The sequence below is a fragment of the Daktulosphaira vitifoliae genome, unplaced genomic scaffold (assembly GCF_025091365.1).
Source record: "Daktulosphaira vitifoliae isolate Bord-2020 unplaced genomic scaffold, ASM2509136v1 Scaffold_3, whole genome shotgun sequence".
Taxonomy (NCBI): Eukaryota; Metazoa; Arthropoda; class Insecta; order Hemiptera; family Phylloxeridae; genus Daktulosphaira; species Daktulosphaira vitifoliae.
Genome location: NW_026099574.1, coordinates 20819034 through 20839410, shown reverse-complemented (window position 1 = coordinate 20839410; position 20377 = coordinate 20819034). Strand labels below are relative to the sequence as shown.

The window sequence follows — 20377 nt, the reverse complement described above, 5'->3', positions numbered from 1 at the left end:
AAACAACAAAACATCAACATCGAGTATAGTGATAGTAGTTGTCATAATAATAAATAAGTTGTAATTCTTAACAGGTAGTAAATAGATAAGTAAATGAATTTAAGTAAATTTGTTTGTAAATAATTTTAATTAAGAAGTTAAAAAAACGTTGCTCTTATAACGCTTTTAAAATGACTAGTCATAATCCTGAAACATTATCCTCAGTTTTGGAAAATTCGGAGTCATTTGATAGTGGTATTAAAAGTTTCTCCAGATCTCCATCATTGACTTCCTTTGATAGATGGCCACTTTTTTTCTCTTCATCTAGGAGATCAAAATTTGAGCAAAAGCTGACCAAAAGTAAGTGTTTAGTTTAAACATATTAAATTCTATTTATTGTAGATACTTAGTCTGAGTTTTTATTTTTAATCTCAATTATGATAAAAATAAATTCAGGCCTAAGTATAATTTGTTGACAAAGTAAAATTATATGTAGTACAAACTAATTATTTTGAACTTGAATTTTAATATTTACATTAATTAATAGTATTTTAATGGAATTACTTAAAAAAATGATTTTTAAATCTTCAATATGTTTAGCCAAATAAATTAATAAAACAATAAAAAAAATATTGTAATTTTTAATCTAACTAAAAATCAGAAATCTAGAAATTTAAAATATCTAAAATTAAATTGTTATAAAATGTATGTAAGTTATTTGGCTACAATTGACTTAGTGCTATCTGAAGTAACATAATCTACTATTTATGTTTGTATATTCTTATTAAACATTTAAATACATCTTCAAGCAAAAATAATTTGTACTTACTAAACAAATTTTTTCTATAATATATTTTTAAACATTTTAAATTGAAATTACAAGTTATCTTATGTCTACTTCTAATTAGTTTTTTAAAACTTGGGCTTAATTAAAAAAGATTTACTTCAAATTTTTAAATTGATTACTTATGATATAGTTGTTAATCTCAAAAACATTCCTTAAACATATTAGTTTTATTAAAGTTATTCATTTATTAGAACCCTGAATATCACTTAATTATTTATTAGGTCATTTAGAAAAATAATTTTAGATTATAAATATATATATAAAATCTAAAATAAAAGAAATGAATTAATATTTTTTTTTTTAATGTGCTTACATATGTCAATAAACAAAAATTTCAAGAAAAATATCATCTATGTCATAATAAAATCATAATTTTCTACTGTTCTTTATAAATTTTTTATCAGGTGAGAAATTTCTTTTGAAAAATTTTTGAAATGTTTTTTTGTAATATCCTATAATTAGTGCATGGTCTAGGAATGCAATTTATAAAATAGACGTAATTTCAAAATTCATTTAAAATCAAAAAAAAGATGTATTTGTTGGCATTGTATTTTTATTGAATGTAATGATCATAATAAGGTTTAGTTGTGCCCCTGGTAAATCAATAGAGATGCACTTATTTTAAAAAATAAAATTGTAATATAGTAATTACCAAAGAAAAATAATGTTTATTTGTACTTAATTTATTAGTGTATATAATTGGACTATTATTTGTTTAAGCGGTAAATAAACTTTAGGAGAAGCTTATAATACTATACCAACTACTGATACATTCCAATATATAAAATTGAACTTAGCGCTATATTATTCAATTAGTCATCTAATTGTATGATAATTTATATATTGTCCTTCTCCTATTTTTAATCAATATTGCTACTAAATTTGTTTTAATTTAACTACAAATAGCTATCTACTCTTACTAGCGCCAAAATTTACCCACTGTAAATAGTAATAATTTGCAGATCGTGGGAAGTTATATCCCTTCCGGCTCCATGTGTACACTACTAAAATTATTTACTGTATTTATTAATTAAATACTGTTTTATTCTCCCAATACCATAGTAAAATGTTTCATGATTACTTTTTTCCTTTATGGTAAAAAAAAAATTAGATTTAATACGTTGGATTGGGTCATGATCTTCATATTGCAATGTGTCAATATTTGTATTTTGTCGATTCTTCATTTTTCTATGTTTGTTACCACATATTCTCAGCTCGCACTACACCCATTTTAATGACCAATACGCCAAAAGAACCGGACTTTAATCTAGTTGAACCAGTAATCACTAAATATTTTTAAAAACCTTAATTTTAGAAATTTAGACAAATATCTCAAAATTACGCTACTGTAAAAAAGGCGACATTAAAAAAAATGTTCTGCATTTTAAAACTGTCACAACTTCTTTTTAAAAACGCTGATCCTAATGTAATTAAAAATTTTTTAGAGTATCCTAAATAAGCATTCATGCCAATTCATTGAAAACCTTCAGTACAAGAATGGTTTGAAAAGACCACCCACGCATGTTGAAATTATTTTTTTTCAACAAAAGCTTTAGAAATGATCCAAAACAATTGCATTCTCAAAGTCATATCAAATTAAAGCTTTTGAAATGCAATATAAGATTAAAAACGGTAGCACAGTGGTGTCATGACCAGTATGGACGTGGCATAGTTGGAACATGTATAGATGATATCTGACAGTGATTAAAATCACTATCACAAGAAACGTTTCGATGCAACTCTGTAGATAGTGTTCAATTTTAAGAAATTGGTAGATTATACCAATGAATTCCTATTTTCTTTATTATTTCTGATTAGTAGTTTTAGCTTCTATTCGAAGCTGAGAAGGTATTAATTTTACTATAATGTATATTTTTTTGTGTCTGTATCCACTTTCTCAGCTCTCACCGAACCGATTTCTTTCAAAGATATGTTAATAGATCACAAATTATATCTAGCCGAAGACATTATCTTCAAAAATTGAAAAAATTTCCCTCGATTCCCGTAAATCGGGGAAATCTCCAAACAAATTACAAATTTAAAAAAATCGGTATTCTTTGACATTTTTTCACTTTATTTTACTAAAAACTTTTTTTATTTAACTTTTTGAAAAATGTATGGATCAATACAATTTTTTTTTATATAGATACAAGAGGTATTTACTTAACATTTGGTATATATTTCTTTTAATTTGACCTTTCTTAAGACATTTACACATATATTAAATAAAATCATATGTAATTTACTTTAAAAATAAAAAAAAAATTCGAACTTTACATTATCTTTACGGTGGAAATGGCTACCGTATTCAAATTGAAATATTGAAATTCTCGATTTTATATTTTTATCTTTATATTTCTATAATTTTTTGAAAAATGTATGGATCAAAACGATTTTTTTTTTTTAATATTATATATAAACACCGTTTATCTGACATCTTTTTTTTTTATTGGATCTGTGGCGGTCGAATATTCTAGAATGTCCGGCCGCCGCCGCCTCTAGAAGATTCGTCGCTCTACATAAGCGTGTGGCGGTCGAATGTCTAGAGAGTTCCGACGCCGCCTCTAGAAGATTCCTCTGACTATTTAAGGGCAAGATCGTCGCTCCAGTCAGTCAGTCGATCAGTCAATCACTTACGCATTCTGTCTTACACGCGCTTCGTTTCTCGCTGTTATTTATTAGTTCGTTGTAATACAGTTCGTCTCTCGCTGTTATTTGTTATTTGTTAGTTCGTTGTAATATAGTATAGTTGTTATTAAATCGTAAAAGTGTTTATTACTTCTATACATTACACCTCGCTACATTGGTGACCTCGACGATAACAAGTATGAACGCCGAAGAACTACGCAATCAATTGGAGGAGTTACGCCAAGAAAACGCTCGCCTTGCAGCACTACAGGCACAGCAATATCCAACAGCTTCAGTGAATCGCGTTGCCGTCAAGTTGCCACCTTTCTGGTCCGAAAGACCGAGCTTATGGTTCTCACAGGTTGACTCGCAGTTTGCAATCTCGGGAATAACAAGTGAGGAAACAAAATTTAATTATGTTGTGGCTCAGCTTGATACGCGTTACGCCGCCGAAGTAGAGGATATTATTACTAACCCACCGCCTACTGAACGCTACAAACATCTACGCGCAAAACTCGTTGAACGGTTGTCTATCTCAGAAGAACAACGTGTGCGGCAACTCATCAATGAAGAAGAACTAGGTGACCGTAAGCCATCACAGTTCTTACGACATCTCCGTTCCCTTGCCGGCACTACTACATTACAAGACAATATTTTACGTCAACTTTGGCTCCGCCGTCTACCATCACATGCACAAGCTATTTTAACCGCACAATCAGAGCTTCCTCTGGATAAGGTAGCCGAGCTGGCTGACAAAATTGTTGAAGTGCAGCCAGCCCCCTCGCAATTCGTCCATGCTGTTGCCACGACGAACAATAAAAAGGAACTCGATGTTTTAGCCGCCATTGAAGCACTCGCAAAACAGGTAAGCGAATTATGTGCTAAACGCCCGCAACGTTCCCGCTCTAGGTCACGTAACCGTTCAAACGTGGAACTGACTAACGGCAAAGGATGGTGTTGGTATCATAGCACTTATGGAGAAAAGGCTGCCAAATGTAAGGCTCCCTGCAAGTATCAGGAAAACTCCAACGACAGTCAGTAGCGGCGGCAACAGACTGTCCGAACCCGAGCAGCCGCCTGTTTGTTACAGATCAAATAACAAAACGCCAATTTTTAGTCGACTCTGGTTCCGACTTATCTTGTTACCCTCAACGGCTACTACGGGAACGACGCCATGCCACCGATTACGACCTCAGCGCGGCCAACAACAGTACCATAAAAACTTACGGGACGGTCCATCTCAATTTGAATTTAGGACTTCGACGCAGTTTCCCGTGGAGTTTTATTGTCGCCGACGTGAGTACTCCTATCATTGGTTCCGACTTCATGGCATACTACCACTTGCTGCCGGATTGCCGTACCAAACGTCTTATTGATGGTGTCACAGGCTTGGCTGTGAATGGTAAGGTTTCCTCTGTAAATCAATGCAGCATAAAATCAGTTGCCAACACTTCCCCTTGGGCTGCACTTCTCGCAGAATTTCCGGACATCACACGTCCCACCGGATTGCCCAGGACAATAAAACATCAAACAGTGCACCACATTCTTACGACACCTGGTCAGCCAATAGCCTGCCGCCCACGCCGCTTAGCTCCAGGTAGACTAAAAATCGCCAAACAGGAATTCGCGGAAATGGTCAAGGCAGGTACCGCTAGACCTTCAAGCAGTCCGTGGTCTTCACCATTACATTTAGCACCGAAAGGGGAGAACAGCTGGCGTCCTTGCGGTGATTACCGCGCGCTGAACGCCCGAACTATACCAGACTCCTATCCAGTCAGACACATACATGATTTCTCGCACAACCTGGCTAATTGCACGCTATTTTCCACAATCGATCTGGTAAAGGCTTACCATCAAATACCTGTTAATCCGGACGATATATGCAAAACAGCCATTACCACTCCATTCGGACTTTACGAATTTCCTTTTATGACATTCGGATTGCGAAATGCTGGACAAACTTTTCAACGCTTCATAGACGAAGTTACCAATGGGTTGGACTTCTGTTATGCATATATTGATGACATTTTGGTATTCTCTAAATCGGAAGAGGACCACAAACAGCATTTACGCACTCTTTTCGGGAGACTTTCTGACTACGGTGTTGTCGTTAACCCGCAAAAATGTGTATTAGGTTCGGCTGAGGTGAAATTTCTAGGTTACCTAGTATCTTCTGAAGGCACCCGCCCGCCACCGGAACGCGTCGAAGCCCTACGACAGTATCCATTGCCAAAATCTATGCAAGGATTACGCCGGTTTTTGGGAATGGTAAATTTTTATCGCCGGTTTATTCCCAAAGCTGCCGACCTGCAAGCACCACTTCACGGTATTCTCAAAGGCCCGAAGACAAAAGGTTCCCAACCGATAGAATGGACTCCCGAGTTAGAAAAAGCGTTCACCACATGCAAAGAAAGTCTTGCGACCGCTACTCTTTTAGCACATCCTCATCCAGCCGCACGACTTGGACTATTCACAGACGCATCTAGCCAATCTATCGGCGCATGTCTGCAGCAGCGAGTCAATAACATCTGGCAACCCATAGCATTTTTTTCAAAGAAAATGTCGGTGAAACAAAGTGCGTGGCCTGCGTATTATCGTGAGTTGCTTGCCATCTATGAATCGGTGAAGTATTTCAGGCACATTGTCGAAGCACAACCATGTACCATTTTCACCGATCATAAGCCACTCGTATATGCTTTCACCCAACGGAGAGAAAAGATACCTCCTACGCAACTCAACCAGTTGACATTCATATCCGAATTCACCACCGACATTCAACACATTAAAGGTGATGAAAATATCGTCGCGGATACAATGTCACGCATTGAAGTTGTGTCTCTCCCGCTGGACTACCGAGCTCTTGCTGCATCTCAAGACACGGATGATGAACTCAAACATTTTACTGACAACAATTCATCTCTTCATTTGGAGAAGGTACTAGTGCCAGGATCTTCAGCCTATATTTATTGCGACACGTCAACGGGACGCCCACGACCATTTTTGCCACAACGATTCCGGCGTCACGCATTTGATCAGTTACACAACCTTAGTCACCCCGGTGCACGCGCAACAGCTCACTTAGTTTCAGAACGATTTGTGTGGCCAGCAATGAAAAAGGATTGCCGTTCCTGGGCACGTGCCTGCGTCCACTGTCAGCGATCGAAAATAAGCCGACACGTCTCAGCCCCACTGGGAAACTTTGAAACACCTTCACGCCGATTCAAACATGTTCATGTCGATATCATCGGTCCATTGCCGCCATCACAGTCCTTTAGGTACTGTCTGACGGTAATCGACCGTTTCACCCGTTGGCCGGAGGTGTATCCACTCGAACGTATAACAGCAGATGATGTCACTAAGGGTTTCCTCAATTGCTGGATTTCACGCTTCGGAGTACCTCAATACGTTACGACTGACCGTGGTACTCAGTTTGTTTCAGCTACTTTAAAAACTTTAGCAAAACGTTTTGGTTTTACGCTTCGCCCCACTACCAGTTGGCATCCTGCTGCAAACGGATTCGTCGAACGAATGCACCGACAACTAAAGGCAGCCATCATGGCCCACGCAAAAGACTCGTGGACTGAGTCACTGCCTATCGTGCTTCTCGGAATACGTTCTGCGTTTAAGGAAGACTTAAAAGCCACGTCTGCGGAACTTGTTTATGGTGAGCCTCTTAATCTTCCTGGTGATTTCTTCACAGACAAGCAAGATAATAGCAGTACGAACGACCCTACTAGCTTACTAGATCGTCTTCGCAGTGTTATGAATAAAATTCGTCCAGTACCTGCATCTCGCCACTCAAATCCACGATCATTTGTTTTTGCGGACCTTAAGGACTGTTCACACGTATTTCTCAGGGAGGGAGGTGTCCGAGCAGCACTTCAACCGCCATATCAAGGTCCCTACGAAGTAATTGCCCGAAATGACAAAACGTTCACAATAAAAGTTCGAAATCAATCAGTTACGGTGACGATTGATAGAGTAAAACCTGCCTACCTCATGGTGAACGAAAGCACAACCGTTAGCCAGGCACATGCTCCACCAGCGACTGCCCCGGATACGACCAAACAGAAACAACCGCCTAATACCGATCCATCAACACAGCCAGTACGAACAACTCGCTCAGGCCGCCGAGTCAGATTCCCGGACATTTTTGACCCTAGCTAACTCCACTCCGTAGGGGGGTGGTGTGGCGGTCGAATATTCTAGAATGTCCGGCCGCCGCCGCCTCTAGAAGATTCGTCGCTCTACATAAGCGTGTGGCGGTCGAATGTCTAGAGAGTTCCGACGCCGCCTCTAGAAGATTCCTCTGACTATTTAAGGGCAAGATCGTCGCTCCAGTCAGTCAGTCGATCAGTCAATCACTTACGCATTCTGTCTTACACGCGCTTCGTTTCTCGCTGTTATTTATTAGTTCGTTGTAATACAGTTCGTCTCTCGCTGTTATTTGTTATTTGTTAGTTCGTTGTAATATAGTATAGTTGTTATTAAATCGTAAAAGTGTTTATTACTTCTATACATTACACCTCGCTACAGATCTATTCTCTCTATGCAGGAGTGCCAAAACTTCAAACATGCTTATAGCACATCCAGAGAAAAACCTCGATCTATATAATAAATTCATATTTATATATCAATGTAATCGTATAACAATTAATAATAAATAATGACTAATTTTATTTATAGAGTAAAAATCCTGTAAAACATAAGATTTTTAGGAAAATACACATTTATTCTAGGTAAATGCAGTATGTACAGTTCAAATATTATCGAGCGCAAAATTTTTTTTTTTCATAGTATAGCTAATGACTTGCTCTACAAGCCACATGTATGGATTAACGTGTAATTTTGCGTAATTTTTAGTTAATCTCTTTAAACGAGCAAACTAGAGAAAAAAACGAAAAAATTCGATTTTTTTTAAGTATAAATATGTTTAATTCCACAAATATAAAAAAAAATCTTTTTTTTTTCTTTTTCATTTGAAAAAGGATATCTTTTTTAATAGGAATAAATAATTTTTTAATTTTAAATTATGTTTTAAGGCATTAAAAAAAATGTACAAAAATAAACTCAAAATAACTGAAAATACGGATAAATTTTAGAAGTATAACATTAAAATAGCTCTACACCTTCACTAAATCAACTTATGCCCTTGAAAATTTGTATTAAAACCCTTAAGTATGATATTAATGTGTTTTGCTAAAAAAAAAAAATTTAAGTGACTTTTAAAAAATGATACTTTTGGCCGCCTAAATCGGCGTTTCATTCCACTGTGCGACTGTTCCTCTTTGAAAAGTAAAAACACGGATTATATATAACATTTTAATAATCAAAGTCATTAATAAAAAATTAAAAAAAAAATTATCTTTGTTTTTATATTATTATATTTTATTTATAAATACTCGTTTTTATTAATTAGTAATAATCTCAAAAAATAGAGATGATAGGAAAAGTCTAATTTCAGATTTTAAATCACCGCGAAAAAATTGTTTTCATAAGTATATTTTTTAATTCCTTGTAGATTGTGTCCTTGTAATAATCTTCTCAAAACTAAGAAATTGTATGAAAATAATTTATGGGAGAGATAAAATTAAAATTAACCACACTAAATTATTTTTTCAAACTTCGCCATAAAAGTTTTAGTTTTTTACTTAAAATTTATTGTAATCTTAAATCAACCACCGCAAAATGTACTTTTATAATAATAAACATAAATTATGAGTATGTACAATATAAGTAATTATTTATGTTATACATATATTATTTTATACTTATATCTTCCATACATTTCAATTATCAAGGGTCCCTTGATAATTGAAATGTAGGCGTTGACTTAGATAAACTATTTGTACTCGTATGCATAAGCATAATAATTATAATATTATTTGGAAACATAATATGATCATTTTCATATTTAGTAGAATAAATATCTATTATAATTTATTTTTTAGGAAAATTGATTACTCTATTTATAATCTTTGCTAAAAACTTTGACATTTTTTAGGAAAATTACCTTAGATATCATTTTTGGTAGGTTGCATTTATGTTTAAATTACATTTATAAAATCTTAAAATTAGTACTTTTATTTTACATGTCAGCTTGGTGTGCATATGTTGATTAAAACAATTCAACATATTTAGTAGCGTATAGGAGTCTAAGAAATCCGAACACTCTCTCTCCATTGATATATAACTGGAAAACAGTTAAAAATTAATTATATTCAAAGCGGTTCTCAAAAATTTCATTTTTCAAAAATTTCTTTGGTTCTAGAAAGTTCAATCCTTTTTCAATTATTTTTTCATGCTTTTTTAATTTATTTTTTTTAACCAATTATATTTTATTTTTTGGACATATGCGGATTAAAATATTTAATATAACCTAATTTGTTGGGTACGCTATTCACAATAAGACATATTTTGTCCGACCCGCTGCTGTTCTGACCTTAAATACACTCTTTTGTATTTCTGCATACTGTTTCATCTCTATGTTAAATTAACATCCAGAGAAATTCTTATTTTATAAATAAATTATTAATGTTATAATAATAATAAAGTATAATTGTATAAAAAAAATTAAATGAAGAGGAGAAAGTGACTTGAACTTTTCCAAAATAATAACGCTTATAAATATAGTTTTAATATAGATATTAAGTTTATTTTTATTTTTATTCCTTAAAACCTTAATTTTAATTCTTTACAACCCAAGTCTTAAGAGTAACTATAGAATAAATATGACATTTTTGATATCAACGTTGTTAATTATCAGCGATTTTCGATGATATCTAAAATGTAGCCCTAGATAATCGAAAAATCAACCAACGTTTAAATCTAATTGTCTATTATTTCTTTATTTTAAAAGTTATTCAACTGTTTAATCTCAATAATAATATTATATTTGTAATATTATGCTTACGTCATGTTTTTGTGTTAACTTATGAGCCAAGTGAATAGTGTTTTATTTTTATTTAAACATCGATGTTTAAAAAATAGTATCGAAACGTTATCACTCGATTTTCAACATGTTTATCGATTATACTGGAAAAATGCACAATGTTTGATATACAAACAGAGTATCGCGTAGAAATCAATACTGCCCACTAACTCGCAACGAGGTGTTCAGATTGAAGGCGTTGCATCATTACTTTCTTGGACGTGTAACTTAAATATTTATACTAGAAAGATTAAACATATTTCTTAATAAGTGTGTAAGTTTGTTTAATTATAATCAAGCTTAATGTGAACCGGCTTTGTGGCTTTTTATCAAACGAAATTTTATTATTGGCTTCTTTTTTTTATTTGCTTATTTAACATTCAGCCTTTAAATCTCTAATACCATATTGTGCATTGCTTATTTAGTTTTTTTTTTATTATTATTATTTTTGATTTTAGTCTGAACTGTTCGAAACAAAAATATGTTTGTTTGAATAAGAACGGAAAGGAGATCAGGTGCTTACAATGTCTTCCAAACAAGCACCATCTATTATTGGAAAAATCTTCAGAGCTTATGAAAAACAAAATAATAATAATTACTGTGTCATACTAGAAAATCGTTATCAGGATGAAGTATTGATATTTGAGAACAATACTCTATGTGTAGCATCTGCCAGTGAATTTGAATCCTTAAAACGGCAATGTGTCAAAATAATTGATGCCTATGGCTGTCTAGGTGTTCTTAATGTAAATATTGAAAATAAATTGGTTCTATATTTAGTACTAGTGACCGGGTGCCAATCTGTTGGAAAAATATCAGATGCAGAAATTTTCAAAATTACTCAAACTACATTTGTGTCATTGCGCAAACAACAAAATGAAGATTGTGCTTCTGAAGTTAGAAAACTACTTAATAGTGGAAGTTTTTATTTTTCAAGGTATGTGTCCCAAGAAGTTCGTTTTGATTTAACATTGTGTGCTCAAAGACAGTGGAATAACTGTGATCCTGATCAACGATTTTTTTGGAATCGTAATTTGCATATATATTTTATTCGTTTTGGAATTGATACTAATCAGTGGTTAATGAAGATTGTTTGTGGTAGTATTGAAGTGAAAACTGTTTATGCACGTCATAAGCAGGCGAGAATTGCTATAATATCAAGACTAAGTTGTAGACGTGCTGGTACAAGGTTCAATGTCCGTGGTTGTAATGATGATGGTCATGTTGCAAATTTTGTAGAAACTGAACAAGTTATTTATTTAGATGATGATGTTACTTCATTTGTGCAAATAAGAGGAAGTGTACCATTATTTTGGGAACAACCTGGTGTGAATGTTGGTGCACATAAAGTAAAATTATCAAGAAGTGTAGAAGCTTCTGCTGAAGTTTATGAAAAACATGTCAAGTCTCTTAAAGATTGTTATGGTAATATAATTTTTATTAATTTATTAGGAACAGCTAACGCTAACAGCAAAGAAAATGAATCATCTTTAAGTTATGCTTTTGAACAAAAACATTCAACTTCGACATTTTCTTTTATACCTTTTGTTGCATTTGATTACCATCAAGAAGTTAAAAGTGGAGGTGATAAAAATTTACAAAAATTAAAAAATACAGTTTATCCTTATTTAGATTCATTTGGCGTGTTTTATGCGAAAGGTAATTCAATAATAAAACATCAAACTGGTTCAATGAGAATAAATTGTACTGATTGTCTTGATCGCACTAATTGTATCCAAAAATTTTTCGCTCTTGAAGTATTAGCCAAACAATTGAGCTTTCTTTGTCCTAATGAAACCGATCAAATTATATCTAGATTTGAAGAAGTTTTTCAACAACTTTGGATTAATAATGGCAATGAAATAAGTAGAATTTATGCTGGTACTGGGGCCATTCAAGGAGGCTCTAAATTACTTGATGGTGCTCGTTCTGCAGCTAGAACCATTCAAAATAATTTATTGGACTCTAGTAAACAAGAAGGTTTTGACATTTTGTTATCTGGAAATGCATTAAACAATGAACTCTCTATGATAGCAAAAAAATTGTTACCTTATAATGTTTGGCAATGTCATCCAGATCTTATTGAAGAAATGTGCAAAAAGTATGAATCTTATACTTTTAAAAGAAAATTGCGTGTAGCTGTTGCTACTTATAATGTTAATGGTGGTAAACATTTTTTGAACTTTGATTCTGAAAATTTAGAATCTTTATCAAAATGGCTAATAGAACCATTCAATATTAATTTATTTAATTCTTCAATAGAATTCTTTATAAATGACAGTAATTTTCTTCCAGATATATATGCTATAGGCTTTGAAGAAATTGTAGATTTAAATGCGGGTAATATTATGGCAGCCAGTTCAGACAACGCAGACTCATGGAACAAAAATCTTAAAAATGTATTGTGTTCCCAAAGAGATTATGTGCTGTTAACTAGTACTCAACTCGTAGGAGTTTGTTTATTTATATTTTTAAAATCAGAACTCTTACCATTTGTTAGAGATGTTACAACAGATTCTGTAAAAACAGGTATGGGAGGTGCAACAGGTAATAAAGGTGCTGTGATGGTACGTTTTACTTTAAATGCCACAACAATGTGCTTTATATGCTCTCATTTTGCTGCTGGTCAATCACAAATTGCAGATCGTAATGCAGATTTCAATGAAATTACAAGAAAATTAAAAATTCCTATTCAATCAAATGACTATGTTTACTGGTCTGGAGATTTCAACTACCGTGTTGATATGGATCGTTTAGATCTTATTAACCATGTTTTTGATGGAGAATTAGATGAAATATTAAAATATGATCAACTTTTGGCACAAGTAAGAGACAAAAAAGTATTTGAAGGATTTTTAGAAGCTCCTATTACTTTTTCTCCTACCTATAAGTATGATATTTTGACTGATGATTATGATTCAAGTGATAAATGCCGTACACCAGCTTGGACTGATAGAGTTTTATGGTATTGTAATGAAAATAATAAATGGCCTAAAGGAAATCAAGTTCTCTATGGACGTGCTGAAATTAAAGAAAGTGATCATAGACCTGTCATAGCAAGTTATGAAATTGACATTTTATGTGTTGACAGTAATCAATGTGAACAAGTTCTTAGTTCAGTATGGAATGATTATGGACCAATTGATGGAGTTATTAATGTCCATGTACAAAATATGGATTTTCCTAATGATGATGAAAATTTTAAAATTATTATGCTACAAGGTTTGGGTTCATTTGGTAAGATTCTGAATGTTCGATATTTTACTGACCGAGCTGAAATAACTTATGAAAATGGTCGATTTGCTTCTAATGCATTAAAAATTAAACAAATATCTATCAATAACTATACTCTTATTTTAACACCAAAGAATTCAAATTGGTTAAAAACCATAAAAAGTGAAATTGAAACAATTACAAATCGCAACATTCCATTATGGATTGACAAATTAAGAACAGCTCCATCTCGTCCACCATTACCTGCCAGGTCTGATCAAGGAATTGATGGAATGCCTAATTATCCACCACCTTTAAATGTTCCTTTACCACCATTACCTCCTAGACAAAGATTGCCACCTCCTCTTCCTCCCAGAAATATTTAATACGGTATTTTATAAAATTAAAAATGTTGTTATTTCTACTTAGTAAAATTAGTTAATTATAATTTTTAAATATAATAATTATGTATTCATTAGTAATGTATACATATTAGCCTGTTATTGTTAAGTTACCTTATTTTGTAAAATTTTAATTGGACTGTTAAAAAAATGTATACATTTTATAATTAGTGTATTTATATTTTGATTTTTTTTTAAATGTCAAGTCAATTTAGCAATAAGTCTACCAGTCTTCTTATTATTTTATTGTTATTTAATACTAAAATTAAAATTATATATTAAATATTCAAAAATCATCTTTAAAGTTGCTTTGATTTTTATATTTATTTATTATTTTTTTTTTTTTGTATTATCTTATTTTTTGCATTTTTATGGTTGTTCCTTGACTTGTTTGCATGTTATTATTTTGTTATTTTTTGTTAATATAATTTTATTGCTATATGATTTTTATTTTTTTTAATCGCCAAGCTGGTACACGTAATTTTTAACTTATCATTACATTACTCTGATTTATAAAAGAATAATGATGTTACACAAATGGATACAAAATTTGGATCCATATGCTCAGGAATTATATTTATGCAATTTTCGGGTTACTGTTGAGGGTGAATGGTTATGTTTGCGTGAAGTCACTGATGATCCACTCAGTGATATATTTCCTTCGCAATGTTTAACATCTCCAGATCTACCATTCTTATTAGGTACTTTATTTAGAAACAATTTGATTTAATTTATAAGAAATTTTTCTAAAATAATTTTTTTTTAATATATTATTAATTTAAAAATGTATATTTAATAATATTATTTTAAACTTAGATCGTGATCCAGTATTAATAGAAAGGCGTAATTTGGTGAATATTTCAAAGCTTATTGTTAAAGAATTAATTGAAAATTCTTTAAAAAATGGTCGTATGCTAGATTCAGATCATGCACCATTGCAACATTTTTTCATAGTTTTGGAACATGTACTTCGACACGGTTTGCGTCCCAAAAAAGGTCTTTTAGGACCTAAAAAAGAATTATGGGACATATTACAAATTGTCGAAAAACTTACACCTGATGCTCAAGAATTAACAAATAGTATAAGAGATTTGCCAACTGTCAAGTAACATAGTACACTGATCAAAAAAAAAAAACTTTAAAAAAATGTTATAATTTATGATTGTAGAACTCAAATGGGTAGAGCTAGAGCATGGTTAAGAGTTGCATTAATGCAAAAAAAATTAGCAGACTATTTAAAGGTTCTTGTTGATCATCGAGATGAAGAATTAGTAGATTATTTTGAACCAGATGCATTAATGATGAGTGATGAAGCTATTATTATTGTTGGCTTAATGGTTGGACTTAATGTTATTGATTGTAATTTGTGTATTAAGGCAAGCTTCATTATTTTTTCATTTTGCCTTTGTTAATAAATTTTTTTTATTAGGAAGAAGACTTAGATTCTCAACAAGGTGTTATAGATTTTTCATTGTATTTGCGTTCCAGTCACTATTCAAACAGCCACATACAGGGAACTGTTAGTTGTCCAGATAGCCCATTAGGATTAGAATCAAATAGCATGAATGTTGTTCTAGACCAAAAAAATTATATTGAAGAACTTAATTGTCACTTAAAGTTAACTATAAATATAAAGCACATGTAATTAAAATGCAAATTATACAAATTTTTTAAAATTTTTATAGAGCTACTGTTGCAAATTTGGAAGTTAAAGTAGAAACACTTACTACATCAAACACCCTTACAAAAGAAGAACTTGAAATGTGTAAAAATAGTTTAGTGACATTAAAAGAGGAAAATCAATTGTTAAAAAATCAAGTGACTCATACTGATAATTCTAATAAAAAAGTAAATTGTTTATAATTATAAATACATAACATTTTTATAAAGATAAATCATTTAAATATTCTATCTATCAAATAAATATTTTTTATAGACAGATATAGAAATAACTGATATTTCTGAATGTAATATTGATGTATTGAAACAACATCTCGAGAACGAAAAAAAACAAAGAATTGATGCTGAAAAAGAACTTCATTTACAGGTTCATTTAGAAATATGATACTACATTTCACTATTAAGTATAAGCAACAACAAATTGACATTTTATAAAAGATTATAATTAATTATCAGTTATTAATAATTAAACAACTTAATTTGTTACTTGTACTTCTAAATAGTTTTAATTATAAAAAATAAAATAGGAATAAATGCACATTTATAAATAAAAAATATATTCTAAAATCATTTTTTTAAATATGTATAATAGTATACAAAAAGCATTTATATATTTTTTAATAATAATTCATTCTTATACAAATAAATATGTATAGTCTATTATTTTTTTAAATAATAGATGAGTTTAAAAGCTGAAATGGAAGTAGCCATGAAATTATTAGAAAAAGAAAGTAGAGAAAAACATGAAACTATTGTTTCTTTAAGACGCCAACTTGATGATATTAAAATGATAAATTTAGAAATGTACAAAAAGTTACAGGTGAGATTAAATAATAAAAATAATATTTAATGGAATTTAGTTAACATAGATTAAATTATAATGATATGATGTTTGAAGTTATAATAAATATTTATCATAAACTATGTTATTAAAAATATTGGGTTGGGCAATGAGCAGGAATGTGAAGATGATTTAACCAAAAAAGCTAGTATGGTGAGCCGACTACAGAAAAAAACTGAACAAATTGGATGTTTGCTGAGTAATTTACAGTTTCATGACGCTCAACAGCTTAGAATGAGAAATGCTGGAATGAAGAATTCAAATTCTGACACACGATTATCATCACGTCCTGAACGTTCTCATCATCGACAGTCTTATACACCTATTTTATCAGAAAATGCACCAAGTCCTGAACCATTGACTGATCCTAATCAATCAAATAACTAACAAATTTTTAAAATTGTCATATTTTTTTCTTAATTTAATATTTATTCTATATGAATATACATTTTTAATAGGCCTAGTAATAATAATAAAGTGTATAGTGCTATTTTTTTATTATTTAAATGTTTCCATGAAATAAGAAAAAGTTTAATTACAGGATAGTGAAAGTTTACTTAAACACAAATCAGAGTTTGTTACTAAACTGGAAACCAAAAATGTAACTCTGACAGAGGCTTTAAAAAAAACAGAAGAATTGTATGTATTATTTTAACAATATTCTTTTCTCTAAAAATATTTATCCATTTTGTATAATGAACTAACTACCTGTCCTAATATTTATAAAATTAAGAAACCTACTCTTTGAGTGAGGCCACAATAAACCTTTATAGGCTGAAATTACATTAAAAATTAATATCTTCCCTAAAAATAGTAAATTTTTATATTATTATATAGTTGAATATTTAATGTTAAACATTATTCATTATTATTATTTGAATTCTTAAGATTGGATGAATGAGTTTATAGAAAAGAAATTTAAAAAATGATGCGAGTAGATTGTGAGATCTGTTTATAACTGAAACTGAATCTATAAATGTCATAATTTAGTTTCAAAGGTATTTTTAAAAAAATAAATAGTATTTATTATAAATTAAAGATATTATCAAATCTAGTGTAAAATGTTTTTCCTTGAACTAGTTTTTGATGTATTTATACTGCACATATAAATTAAATGTTGTGTACAATGTATTTCTATATGTATTTGAATTTCTTTTAGATAAATAAAATTTAAACTTAATTTGTGAAAATTTTAATAAATACTGACTAAATACATTGAACGTCTTTGATATTATCCAACATATTAAATTCCTAAACATTTTTTAGCTTAATTTTGTTTTATGTTTATTAATTTATTTATTTACTTTTTTTTATTGTTGGGCACTCGCAACATTTTTTTTTTTTTTTAGTATTAAGTAAATTTTTTCCTATCCAATTACCTGCCTATATACATTTATAGATCAAAAATTAATGAAGAGGAAAAGAAAAAAATGTCTGAATCTCTACTCAGGTATAATGATCAAATTACTGAGCAAACAAATACTATAGCTAAGTTAAAACAAGAAATAGTTAAAGAACTAGAATCAAAACGTTTATTAGAAGATCAACTTACTAAGGCTGGTTATCAAACTAATCGTCTTGACCAAGAAATTAGTCAATTAAAAGCTATGTCTAATGTAAATTCTTTAAATTCTTAATCACATTATTAGTCCAATAATTTAAATTATTTACCTATACCCAGGAATATGTTCATTTACAAGAAGAACATCATAAAATACTAGATAAATGTAGAGGCCAAGAAAGAGCATTGGAAGAACTAGCTGGCCAGCTAAAAAAAGAAATCCTTAAATCCAGTGCACTAGAAGAAGTTGCCAACTCTTCATTAACACAAGCTCATTGGGAACGTGATAATGAGGTGTCTAATTGCAAGAAATGTAAAAAAGAATTTAGTTTAACTAGGAGAAAAGTATGATTTTCATAAAACTAAATTTCTTTTTTTTAAGTATACTACTAATTTTTTTTTATCAAAAACATGCAATAATATTAAGTCTTAAACTTATTTCTTAAATATTACTTGATCAATTTAGGTTGTTTTAACTACTTCTTAGGTTTTAATAATACTCAGTTAATAACCAATCCTTTTTGGTCCTATAGTATTATTATTAAAAATAATTGTCCAAATCTCAGAATAATATTTATATTATACTAATTAATGTTATTTGACACAGACACAACTAAGGGATTTAAGAGAGCTTAGCTCCACTAATTCTGTCCTAGCCCCTCCAAAAATTATGAAAATTACATGTATATTTAAATTGAAACATTTTTGAAGGGAGAAATTAAGTAAGATTCCCTAAACATTTTGTTCAAATTGCAACTATGGTATTATACTTAGAGTATATAAGTAAAATTTTTAAATTAAAAATTGCTTAAATTACAAAAAATCATTTTATGGCTGCACTCTTCTTCCCGCCTAGGTATAAATATAACAATTCCAAAATATTAGTTCAAAAGTTGTTATTAACTGTCATTTTTTAAATTAGATTATTATCTATTAAAAAAATTGACACCCTTATAAGATGTAAAGGACGACCATAAAAATACTTCATGTTTAATAAATTGAGAAAAACATTAAACTAAATAAAACCAATAAAAAAATTATCAATATCATTTTTATTATTCATTTAATTAAGTGGTTCATGATAAATGAATCACTCTACATATATTAGTTTTTTAAATATATAATAACTTAAGTAATTTTCTATATTTTCTTAAAATTTCTAGAGTTAACAAAAATTAAATCATTAAAAATATTTTAACGATTATTTTTCTTAAATATTTGATAATCAAACATTTTTATTCAACAGCATCATTGTAGACATTGCGGTGGAATTTTTTGTACTCAGTGTTCAGACAATATGATGATGTTACCTTCATCAGCAAAACCAGCTCGTGTATGTGATGAATGTAATCTCGTTCTAGTAGAAAGATATTCTGTTGTGCCAAATAATTAAATTGCTTATTTTAATCATCTTGACTACATAATATGTTGCAAGTTTTAAATTACATTTCATTCTGGATGAGAATATTTATTTTAATATCTCATTAGAGTTAATGTATTTTTTATGTACTATTATTTTGAACTCAACTTAATTATGTATTATTATTTTTAATTATTTTAACCAATTCAATAACATTAAATTTTTGTTGTATGTTTTAAAAAAATATTTTATATAATTTATACATTTTTCATCTCTCACATGAAATTTATTCACTTTTCATTTAATAATTATTTATTTAAGTTACTATGTTAATATGTTAAAATTTTATGTGTTCTTGTATATCTTATGTTACCTATGTAATATTAAATAATTTATAGAATTTTTATAATCTCATATTGAACTCATGTTTTTGAAATAAAAAAAAATATGTATTCACTGAAAAAAACAACTAAATAAAAATAAATTTATTATGTATTTTATCGAAATTTGGTTTGAATAAGAATTAAATTACTTAGAAAATTAATGAACATATAGGGTGTAATTAGAGAAAAAATTTTATTATTGATCTAAAAAGTAATAAAAAGTATGTTACTGCTTTATTAATTTCGCATATTGATGTGTCTATGCTAATTTAATGAATATAAATTCATCAATTTAAACATTTAATTTTATAATCAATATTTTATGGAACAAATATAAAATTGATTATTTTTTAAAAAAATAAAGAAAATATTAAAATGTTTCAATTATTTTTGGTTGATATTAATTCATTAATATCATTGTATGATAATTTCCTCAGATCTTATTTTAATAGAATCATTTCTATATTAATAAGGGATAATTATAAAAACTATATATCTCTATTATAATCTTATTGATTTAATTTGTTCTACATTTAAATTTGACTTCTTAATA

The 20377-nt window shown here is 30.0% G+C and overlaps 1 protein-coding gene across 8 annotated transcripts; it reads left to right on the top strand.

Moving 5' to 3' along the window:
- The first annotated feature begins 54 nt into the window (after positions 1 to 54).
- On the top strand, positions 55 to 19732 carry LOC126902490 (protein RUFY3). 8 transcript variants are annotated; one of them, XM_050679833.1, is made up of 12 exons: positions 1121 to 1230; positions 14519 to 14700; positions 14816 to 15104; positions 15168 to 15375; positions 15429 to 15616; positions 15685 to 15847; positions 15936 to 16046; positions 16359 to 16499; positions 17062 to 17159; positions 17920 to 18136; positions 18202 to 18426; positions 19328 to 19732. In XM_050679833.1, exons 2-12 carry the CDS (start codon positions 14523 to 14525, stop codon positions 19472 to 19474), a joined length of 1965 nt encoding a protein of 654 aa, XP_050535790.1. In that variant the 5' UTR covers positions 1121 to 1230; positions 14519 to 14522; the 3' UTR covers positions 19475 to 19732. The 8 variants fall into 8 exon arrangements, with proteins under 8 accessions (XP_050535792.1, XP_050535790.1, XP_050535793.1 ...); XM_050679834.1 differs by lacking the exon at positions 1121 to 1230 and adding an exon at positions 9468 to 10655; XM_050679831.1 differs by lacking the exon at positions 1121 to 1230 and adding an exon at positions 9469 to 10659.
- Positions 19733 to 20377: the final 645 nt, after the last annotated feature.